This window comes from Typopeltis vanoorti, chromosome 5 (assembly GCF_054136105.1).
Source record: "Typopeltis vanoorti isolate ZY-2024b chromosome 5, IOZ_Tvanoo_1.0, whole genome shotgun sequence".
In the NCBI taxonomy this organism is placed as follows: domain Eukaryota; kingdom Metazoa; phylum Arthropoda; class Arachnida; order Uropygi; family Thelyphonidae; genus Typopeltis; species Typopeltis vanoorti.
The window spans coordinates 127,371,403-127,383,601 of record NC_143553.1 but is presented as its reverse complement, the minus strand read 5'-3'; the positions used below and the strand labels follow the sequence as shown (position 1 = coordinate 127,383,601).

Sequence of the window (12,199 nt, the reverse complement as noted above, 5' to 3'; positions counted from 1 at the left end):
TCTGGCACATTCCTTCAGAATACGCAGTGATATATTATCAAGTCCCACAGCCATATTTACATCTAGTTTACTCAACTTCCCAAACACCTCTTGCTCACTTACAGTCAGTTTCTCCTCCTTCTCATCAACTGCTCTCAATCTCTCCATGAAGTCACATTCACAAGATTGAAAGATCTTTATGAACTGCTCATTAATCTCCACCACACATTCAGCAACAGCTGTCTTTATACCATTTCCTCCAATCAATGTCATCCTTCCATAATCATTCTTTCTTTTGCTGGTTACATATTGAAAGAACTCCCTAGGATTCTTTTTGGCTTCATTAGCTAACTGCTGTTCATACCTCTCTTTAGCTACTCTCACCAACCAAGTCACCCTCCTTGCCTGGTCTTTGTAGACCTCATGAAATTGGTTATTTCTACTTCTCTGATGCTGCCTCCACAATGCCCTTTTTCTCTGTATCGCATGCTTAATTCTTTATTCATCCATCTCACACCTACCTTATTTAACCTTCTCACCCTTGTAATACATTTAGACATTGCATCTACTAGATAGTTTTTGAAAATCCCCCAAGCTGCATTGATCTCTTTCCAGCTAACTCCTCATTCCATGCTACACCCGCAAGCTGTCTCCTGAGCTCTTCATAATCACCCCCTTTGTAGTTCCACATATACCCTTTTCTCACAGGGGTCCTTGCACTGCTGGCAACCACCCAGGTAATCACCTCATGGTCACTTTCACCAATTGGTGGATGATTTGACACCTCATTTATAATTACATCCTCTGATGAGATGACCAAATCCAAGACCCTTAAACCTCATGTGCTCTCTGTTACATACTGTCTGTGGTAGTTATCTCTCAAAAACTCAAGAAACTCATTTTCTTTACTTCCAGTTGCTATCTCTTCATTCCAGTCTATATTGCAATAATTAAAATCACCTATAACGATCACCCTTTTCTTATTTGCTTGGCTAATTTGACTATACATTTCATTATCACCACCATCCACATTACCAGGTCTCTAACAACATCTCACCAAGTATTTGATTCTATTCACCTCTATCTGACACCATACTGCCTCAAAACCACTGGCCCTATTTCCCTCTTGCATCTCTACTTTGTATGGACATAACTCTTTCTCTATCATCAATAGTACTACCCCCCCACCCTTTTTACCCCTTCTATCCTCACGAAACATATCATACCCTTCCATCTCTATTCCTGTCAGGATGTCATCCTCATCTAACCATGTCTCACTTATTCCGACAATCTTTGGGTGAACAGACGCAATTAGTGCAACCATTTCATCCGTCTTGTTTCTTATACTTCTAGCATTGGTATATAAACACAACAGCTCATTTCTGGATCTACAGCTAGTTCCACTGATGCCACTCACTCGATGTGATCTCTCCATGCTGGACTGGGGCCATTTCCCTTTCTTCTTCTTCATTTTAGAACCCATTTCAATTCCATCTGTTTCCTCTTGATCCCTGGTCATCCCATTTCTTTCCTGCCTACACATGCTCTCACCTCCTCTTGGAGCATCCTCCTTTCTCACGCTGCGTACCCCTGTCCACCCTGAGCCCCCCCCCCCCCCCGTTTCCCTGCTCCTCTTGCACACCCATTCTCTCACTTTCTATACTCATACCACTCACTTCCCCATTCATATCCACTTCAATCTCTTCTGTCTTACTCTCCTGCTCTTCCACATCACTCCCCTCTCAATCTGATTCATTCTCCCTTCATTCACTTCTCTACCTTCCAGCAACAGTCTCTCCAAGCGACTCACACCATAGCCACTCAAATGCAGTCCATCGCTCCCATATAGCTCACTTCTTCCCTCAAACTCATTCCACACATTAACAAACTGTACTCCCATCTCCTCACACATTTCAGCCAGAATATCATTCATAATCCTTGCTCTCCGCATCATTTCACCACAGTCATACCTAGGCAACACACTGACTACCCATCCTGTCACACTATTCTCTTTTATCTTTCCAAGCAGCCTCCTGATATTCATTCTGACATGCCCTTTGTTCTCTCTCAAATCATTCGTACCAATTAATACTATTAACCCTTTTGCTACACCCATCATTTACAAGCATTATTTACAATACTCCCATCCAATATTCATCAAAATGTTTTATGTCTGCTGAGCTGCATTCACTAAAAATTATGACCATTGTCATAGAAAATAATAAAAACTGTTTTCTACAACAGAAGTTTGTTTAGTACATACAGAAAAATGTATTATGTCTCTTTTCATTTCTTTTCATTCATTCGTTAACATTTAAAGTAAAAATACTGATATTTCTTTTCCAAGTAAAAATTAATTTGTCTGTATTAAATGAATTTTTTTTCCCATAGTTATGGAGGCTTAAAACAGACTATAGTTGCCTTCTCTTAGGAATAGAAAGTCATAACTTATTTATCACAGCATCACTGTAATAAGAACAAATAAACTCAACAATTTATGAAGTTGCTAATATTTTACTTGATTTCAAAAGAACATCCTCAAAGCACAGAACCACTTATTACAGAACATTAGTTCTAATTAATTAGTGTGGCACCTCTAGAATGTGATGTATGGATAGCCTGTGGCTTGTGGGCTAATGGTGGTCTTAAGCTAACAGTCTCCCAAATTTTGGGTTAATTAATTTAGCTTATTAAGATTCAGAGAATACTGATGATGACTCCAAAAATAGTTGCTCAGACTGTTTGTGTAGTGACTAACTTCTGTGCTATAGTTTTCTTCCATTTATCCTGTGTGTACTGATGTTCATTGCAAAGTGTAGTAATTGCAAGTAAAAAATACATATAATACCATTAACATTGGATTTGAAGACCTGTAGATTGCACTCTACAGAAAATACATAAGAAGGAAGACTGTTACTCAAAATAGAAGTACAATGAGGAAATGAAGAAAAATTTGTGCCTAATGCCTTCAACATGATCCATTACAGATAATTTTTTATTTATTTATTTATTTTTATTATTACGTGATACCTCCAAGGAGTCCAATGACTCATCGAGAGAGGGCACCTACTTATCAACTCACCAACTACAGCGAACTGCAACTACCATCATCATCTACACCAGCGCCATCTACTGCCCACCACCACTAGCATGGGCATGGATGTTTTCACAAACATCAATGCCCATGGCAAGATTCAAACTCGCAGCCTTTAGGCTGGAGAGTGGATATGCTAATCACTCGGCCAACCAGGCCAGCCTTTTGTAATGAAGGGCAGTGGAGATAATATGTACCCTACTGTCACACTTGATCCAACAGAGACCATTTTCCTGTATCTCCTTCCATTCTAACTGCTGCCTTACAACTCAAATTATAGACCATGTATTCCTTGATATGATATACACATATAATTGTAGTATTTTGTTCAGCTATATATTTCCTACACATATAATTATAGTATTTTGTACAGCTTTTTTTCTTAGCACTTTGTCATATGTCTTTTCTTGATCCAAAACTTAAATATGGATCTTTGCTATATTCTAATGCTTCCTCAATTATTTGTTTTCAAGTGAAAATTTGATCTTCACAACCTTTATTTGGCTTGAACCCAGCTTATTCTCCAAGTTTCCCTTACATAATTTCATTTCAAGTATGTCTGCATAAATTTTACCTGGAACACTCGATAAGAAAATTGCTTTGTAATTCTGACATTCAGTTTTATTTCCATTTTTTATACGTGTTACAATGAGAGCTCTACTCAGCCATCTGGAAATTCAAACTCATGACCATGACTTCTAGATTATGAAGTGTAGCAACAGTAAAACTTTTTATACCTTCATATTTGAGCATTTCTGATTGAATTTGATCTACTCCAGTTGCCTTTCCACATTTTGTGATGGCTTTTGCTACCTCATTTTGATATGATATTGATATGAACCCCTGAATGCATTTCTCTTGACTGTTTTCTAAAATCATTCTATTGGTTCTAGTTTCATTCAGTAATCTTTTCAAGTAATTATTACAGATTTTTTTAATGTAGCTCCCAACCACAAAAAATATCTTCTACAAAGCTATAGTGCATTTGTATTGTGGGGTGGGATAAGGATTTTTCTTTTCCATTTTTATGAATTAATATCTATATAATTCAAAATAATTATTAGAGATTTTTTTTTTTTTAATGTGGCTCCCACCCACAAAAAAAAATAGCTTCTAATAAACCTATAGTGCATTTGTACTGTGGATGAGCTAAGGAATTTTCTTTTCCATTTTTATGAATTTATATATATATATATATATATATATATATATATATATATATATATATATATAATGATGAGTCTAATGACTCCCTGGAGTTGCCCGTAATAATAGTAATAATAATAATAATATATATATATATTGTATTTTTTCATTTATTTTTTTACATTGTTTGGTGACCCTGCTTTAGAGACTAAACATGAAACTTTTCTCAAGCCACTTAAGGCCTCCAGTAAACAGGGCAGTGGTCTCACACTGGGCGATGAAATTCATCTCCTACCTAAAAACAATCACAAACATCCATGCCCAAAGCCTGTTGGTTGGAGAGTGGATATGCTAACCACTTGGACAACCAGATTAGCAGAGATGTCAGGTGTATCTTTATCTTCAGCTTTTATGTTGCCTTTATCATGTCTGATTTCTTTTATAGTACTCTTCTCCATCCATGATCTTTTTGTAATAATCTCTGGAACATTTTGCTGCCTTGCGGATATTTATCTTCTATACCTTTACCATTTTCAATGTCTTCCCATGACTTTTGTTTAGCCGTTTTTTTTTTTTTTTCATTGCTTTGTTTTTTTGCATTCTTCTCTGTATTCTCTCTCTCAGACACATGGTGATTTACTTCCTAGGAATATCATTCATCATCATCATCATCAAATTCCTGCAATGTATCCTCAAGGGGTGTACAGGATATGACAGTACTACATGAAAAATTTACATCATTACTAACTTCCTATCTACAATTTTCCTCCAAATCAGTCTGTTGCTTGTCAAGACTCCAACATTATCAGATCTTATATTTCTATTGTCTAAGGCACTTTGTACCGTATCAATCCACCTATATCTTGGTCTTCCTCTGGGTTGTTTTCCTGCCAACCTGGCAGAGAACACTTGTTTTGCTAATCTTTCCTCTCCCATTCTATTTAAGTGACCATACCACCTGAGATTAGCTCTGCTAACGCATTCCTGGATGCTGACAATGTCAAGTTCTTTCCTAATATCCTCATTTTTAATATGATATTGCCATTGATGCCATCTGTTCACGCCTCTAATCTTTCTCAGGACTCTCATATCTGCGGTCTCTAGTCTTTGGTCAAGTGTTTTACTTCTGACCCAGCTCTCAGATCCATAAGTTAAAACTGGTTTGAACACTATCTTGTATACAGCTAATTTAGTGTTCCGACTAATTTCTCTCTTATTCCATATGAATTTATTCAGTTGACTTCCCACCATACCAGCTTTGCTGATTCTGTTGTCTATTTCTATATTTAATTTACCATCTTCAGTAAAAATCGTACCTAAGTAGCTGAAATGTTTTACTTGTTCTACAGGTTCTCCATTCACAACACAGTTGACATTTTCAATGATTCTGCCTATTTTCATTGTCTTTGTCTTTTTATTGCTGACCTTCATACCATATCTATTACAACAGCTATTCAATTTAGTCAGAGAATCTTGCAGACTTGTAGCGGATTTATTTAGAAGTATAACATCATCCGCATAAAGCAAAGAGCTGACATTAACATCTCCAATTTTGATATCAGGTTTAATACCACTTTCCTTCATAATGTGATCCATATAGATAATGAATAACAGAGGGGATAATGTACATCCTTGTCTCACACCAGATTTAACATTAAACCATCTTCCTTCCAGGAATATCATTTTAGCGATCAAATTTGGGAAAAATAAAATCAAATTCCAGAAACAACTTTAGGAGGTTCATTTGCTGTGATATAGAATGAATGAAGTCATGGACTGGTTCTTTTTATGATTGTCTACTATCATTCTTCCTTCTTTTTAAATATTTTTGTATATTATTGTGATAATTATAGCTTCTGTGGGTTTAATGACAAAGGTAGGGGGATGCTAATCCATCTGGTAATTAATGAAATGAGGTAAATCTTTTACCTGCCATATATATTTGCAAAATTGAAGTCAGCAATAAATTTCTCCATATATTTTATTCATCATTCTTACACAGATCTTTTCCGTTTATATCCTGAAAACTTATTGTGTCGTATTGGCTGGAAATTGCACTCAATTACTACATCTTATTTGAAGAAAATTGAAGAAACTTGAGAGGCCATCAGCACAACTGATCACACAGAATAATGGCTTGAGTAATTTGTTAAATGGGTATATGATTAATAATGATTTAACTGTTAATTTAGTTATTAGTCATTATTTTCCCTCCATCATCAAGGCATTTTCATAGGCACAAAAATATGAGATATACACACATGCATGCGCACGCACACACACAAGCATACTAAGAGAAATGCGATTTTGAAATTCAAACAAATTCAAAATGGTGTTACTCTACAACCCTAACTGTGTCCTCCTATAAGCAACCCCAACTGTTAACTTCTGATGGAAGGATGTTGATTATTTCATTGACAGTCTCATGATGAGAGTTTCCCAAATTTGAAATGACATAAGGCTGTAATGTTAGTGAGAATTTGTTTTCAATTCTCATTGTTGGCATTTTTTCAATAACAGTATTCGCATAAATAATTTATAAATAGTGGTATACTTATTCTTAAGGTTGTAAAAAAAAAGGACAGGATTGTGTCTTGTTGACAAGCATGATATCTTTAATTTTGTCGAAAAGTGCATAACAACAGTTGGATAAGTTCCTCTTACATAAAATGTGCTTAAGGAGAAGCATGTTTTCTTTACCACTCCTCCTCCATTACTTAAGGAAGGGAATTGTAGATTTAACGATTTTAGAAGTAAATCCCTACCTATTGCTTCAGAGTTGCTGCTAATTTTCAAATGGATCCTATTTTCTACTTCTTGTTCCATCAACTGACAATTTGAAAATAATATTATTCTTGTGGATTTTAGGTAAACCATAAAGTGCAAGAGATGATTACTATTTGAACTACTTCCTGCCAAGTGATAAAGTTGGTAGAGTCAGTTGGTAGATTTGTTCCTAATTCAGTATCTTGCTAAATACATATATTATAACTATAACATAATTTTATATCCTTGACTTTCTGTCCTTTTTCAAAAAAAAAAAAAATTAATAAATAAATTAAAATATCATTCTAACCTTCTTAGGCATCAAAGATTGGTATCATTACTGGAAAAGCTACATACCATTTTGAGTGGGGAATCAGCTAGCAGTCAACTCCATCCCTTGGCTGGCATTGTACCCAGTGTGCAAGACATAACATTCAATAAGGTTGATAGCAATTATTTTATTGTATTATTTTAAAATATCAAAATATTTTCCATTTTTAATTACTGTTAGTTACTAGTGGATACTAAATTTATTTTTATATTATATGATTGGCATTTTTGATCTGAAGGAGGAGAGTCTTTTCTTTACCAGACTTAGTGGTAAAGAAAAAATATCCATAAATATTAATTAATATCCATTATTGCATCACGAGTCTCAGTGTATAATCATTTCAAAATTGAGTGGAAAAATAATAATAATAACAATTTCATAATTAAAATTTATGACTTGCTAATAGCTAGAATTATATTGCAGTATGTTTAAGGAATAATGAAGGTTATACGTTCGCAAGTTTTGATTTAAGTAACAAACTTATATGTCACTAATACATCTCCAAATAAAAATAGAATAATGAAAGAAAATGTGTTGAATGATTTGCAATTCTAATTTATTGCACAGAAAATAATTATCAAAAATGAATTAACATCTTCTAAATCTATGTACTTTGTAGATTATATAACCATGTAAACACATAAAAATGTAATATAAATGATAAGAAAACTGTTATTTGAAAACATTCACAAAATTAGAATAATTTTTAACATGGTTCAAAATATTAGAATAATGTGAAAATAAATGCACAAAAATTATAGTCAAAGGGAAACAACATGATAATTTGTACTTTGTTGCATCCCCCTTAGCTTTTATGACCATTCATAAACAGGTGAGCATATTATGTTGAATTTTTTCTTGACAATTATTCATAAGGCTATTACACTTTTTTTATATAATCTTTGTCAAGTAGCTTTATTTTATCCTCCTACATGTTTCGCCAATTTTTCTATTGGCATCCTCAGAGAATACAAACTAGTAAGCTAAAATGAAGGTTACAGACTAGGTTATAACTGATGGTTCTAATTCATACCTCCTAAGTATGAATTAGAACCATCAGTTATAACCTAGTCTGTAACCTTCATTTTAGCTTACTAGTTTGTATTCCATGAGGATGCCAATAGAAAAATTGGCGAAACATGTAGGAGGATAAAATAAAGCTACTTGACAAAGATTATATAAAAAAAGTGTAATAGTCTTAGGTGAGCATATTGTTTACTAGCAGTTCACAGTCTTTTTTATTAAAGTATGCCCTTATGGTCTGCAGACTAGAAACAAGTTAATTTTTGTCTTTTTGGGCAACTTCTTGAAGACTTTCTTCATAATTTCACACAAATTCTCAATGGACTTTAAATCTGATGAGTTTGTCAGCCAAGGAATTACTTTGATTTGCTTTTCTTCGAGCCATCTGGTAGTGGTCTTGGAAGTGTGACAAGAAGCTGAACCTTGCTGAAAAAAAATCACCATCACATAAATCTTCCAATGCCGGTAACATAAAGTGCTCAAGAATTTCTTGGTACACTTTAGAATTGACTGTTTTGTACACAATACACAACCTACCTGGACCCTCTGTGGTCATACAAGCCCATACAATGACAGAAGTTGCAAATTTCATTGAATGCTTTATGCATTCTTTATCAAATGCTTCTTGCTTAAGACACCTAACACATATGACCATGGGACTCACAAAACATGCTTTCATCGCTAAAACGTACCTTTTTCCAGTCCACGTGAAACACTGTTACGCAAATTAGAACAAATGGGGATGGATATGACACTGGTTAAGAGGATGACTGCTGGACAGATATCAGAAAGTGCTTTATGGAGGAGCAGAATCGAGACAAAAACAGGTGACTAGTGGTGTGCCCCAGGGTTCAGTTCTGGGACCATTGCTGGTTTAATTTGTACATAAATGATATAGGAAAAAACCTGAAAGGAAATATTCGGTTGTTTGCTGATGATGAGAAATTGTAATAGTTAATCAAGGCTATGTGGAGAGCTTGCAGGAAGATTTAAATAGGCTGTTAGTATGGACAAAAGTTAATCAGTGTCGGTTTAATGTTGAGAAATGTAAAGTTATGCATTTTGGGATAAATAGATTACAAGCTGTGTATCACACTGATTGCACTGTACTCCAGGAAATAGATTAAGCTAGAAATTTAGGGGCTAGTGGTAGACAGAGAGTTAAAGTTTAGAGGACATATTGCTAAGGTTGCTAAAGTAGTCCATGAGATTACTTGGCTATTGAAGGACCCACTAACAAGTAGAGATAAGTAAGTTGTAATTCCTCTTTATAAAGCCTTGATATGCCCACATCTGGATTACTGTGTGCTCAAGTCTGGGTTTCTTGGGGATGAGGAAGGGGTGGAGAAGATTCAGAGGCAATTGACCAAGATGGTGAGTGACCTGTGAAATGTTCCCTATGAGTATAGATTGAGGGTGTGTGTGGATTGCAGAAGTTGGTTGATAGGAGAAAAAGAGGGGATATGATAGAAACATTTCAGTTGCTTAAAGGATTTTATAGGATAGATGCAGGGGAAATGTTTCAGCACTTGGCTAGAGGGACCACAACAAGGGGTCATCCCAGGAAGCTGAATAAAGGTGTGGTTAATAGAGGTGTGAGGATTAGATTTTTTTTGCTTGGAGAGTGGTGTATGAGTGGAATGGGTTGCCAGAGTCAGTTGTGAGTTCTTTGTCTGCTAATGGGTTCAAGGAGAGATATGATAGATTGTATGGATAGATTGCATCTCCTGCGATGAGTTTTTGGACTCCATGGAGGTGTCCGTATAATAATAATAATGTATACTGTGTCTCAATAAACAGAAGAAAATTCTTAGAAAACAAAGTGCGAAATATATATAAACCAGAGAAATACACATAGCATGCACAACAAATTTTATGAGACGATTTACTTCTCCATCAAACCACATGTATTCCTGCCACGCCTAAAGGAATCACCTGATCAACATTATTAGTTCACTCAATTAGTCTCTCCTTATAGTTTTTAACTAAACTACGAAATGTATATAGTGGCTGTTTATTATTGATTAGTTGTTTATACTTTGCAAACAAATATCTTTCCCTCTCCTTGTAAATCTTTTTTTTTTTAATTATGCCATCATAAATTCACTTATTCCTGTCTAGACTTTATAGAATTGCATGCTATTTGCTCTACCCAGCAACTTATAGGCCACACATATCACAAATGTTAATTATTAATAATTTGTTTGCCATTAATGAAAGTATTTCTACTCATATTTATTCTTTCCTTTACATTTCCGATTCTCTCTTGGCTTATAAATGATGGTTCACATATTTACGCCTTTGAGTAATTCAAATATACCAACTAAATAGAGCATTTTTTTATTATTGTTTTCTAATACAGTCATCCCTCGACTTACGTCCGTTCGAGTTACGTCCTTTCGAAGATACGTCCGTGATCCCATAAGGGAATTATGTTTTTGATATACTTCTAAAATTCTTCGAACAAGATGCAAGCAAGCGTAAAGTAGAAATGACAATGCACCATGTGCAGTGGCAACCTCCCTCGGTAATCGGCATGTGTCTTCAACAGTTCCTCTGTTGATTTTGTGTTTGAGAATAGGTTATTTGTGTATTTATCGTTAAATATTCATGATATTTTGTGCAACATGGCTCTCTACGCCCAATCAAAAACCTAGTGAAGAATCACAGAAAAACAGGCGAGCAATTGATCTTGAAACGAAGTTGCAAGTTATAAAGCAACATAAAGCTGATAAGCCCGTCAATGTGATCGCACATGACTTCGGACTGTCGCAATTCTACAGTGCCGACCACCATTTTGAAAAATAAGAATAAAATCATGGAGGCTGTGAAAGGATCTGCTTCCATTAAATCGACGGTAGTGACGAAGCAATGACAGGGTCCTATCGGTGATATGCAAAAGCTACTTGCATCATGGATAGAAGATCTGAACCAAAAGCGCATACCCCTAGCACAGTGACCATAACCGCTAAGGCAATAAATCTCTTCAACATGTTGAAGGAGAAAGCAGAACTCGATTATCACTATGAATTCAATGCTTCTTCTGGTTTGTTCATGAGATTCAAACAGCATTTTGCGCTGCTTAATGTGAAAACGTATGGGAATCTGCAAGTGGGCTGCCAAGGAGTTTGTGAGAAAATTGGATAAAATTATTACGGAGGAAAATTATTTGCCACAGCAAATATTAAATGTGGATGAGACATCCTTCTTTCGGAAAAAAATGCCCGAGCGGATATTCATCCACAAAAAAAAAGCTAAAATCTTTACCTAGTTTCAAAGCTCTTAATGCCCATATTACGATTCTGTTAACCGGTGATGTGGCTGATATAAACTGAAACCATTTGTGATATGGCACGCTAAGAATCCCCGAATCTTCAAAAATATAAGGAAGCATACTCTCAGTTCATTATCGGAGCAATAAGAAGTCGTGGATGACTCAAAAATTGTTTGCGAATGCCTTAATCAACTGTCATGCAAGTGAAATAAAAAAGCTATTGTTTCAAAGAAAATGTAGAATTTAAAATTTTATTAATTCTAGATAATGCTCCAGGTCATCCATCTTATACATCTTATAGCAGTGATCTTCACGAAGTTTAAGGTCATGTTTCTCCCTCCAAACACTGCTTCATTGATCCAACCAATGTATCAGGGAGTTCTTTCAGTGCTCCCTGATCTTTAAAGCTTATTATCTATGGGGAAGTTTTTCACAAGCCATTGCTGCTACTGAAGGAAATGATCAGACTCTCATGCAATTCTGGAAAATATTCAATATTTATCATGCTATTAAAAATATTGCTGTGGCTTGGGACGAAGTGAATTCTCAATGTACGAGTGGCATATGGTAAAAGACATTAAAATGC

The 12,199-nt window shown here is 35.2% G+C and overlaps 1 protein-coding gene across 1 annotated transcript in view; it reads left to right on the top strand.

Annotated features, from left to right (window-relative positions):
* Positions 1-12,199, top strand: part of htt (huntingtin) — a 1,164,033-nt gene that overhangs the window by 779,812 nt on the left and 372,022 nt on the right. Inside the window, exon 37 of the mRNA XM_090393484.1 lies at positions 7,304-7,427. Within this exon, the coding sequence (XP_090249610.1) occupies positions 7,304-7,427 (124 nt within the window). The remainder of the gene's footprint in view (positions 1-7,303; positions 7,428-12,199) is intronic.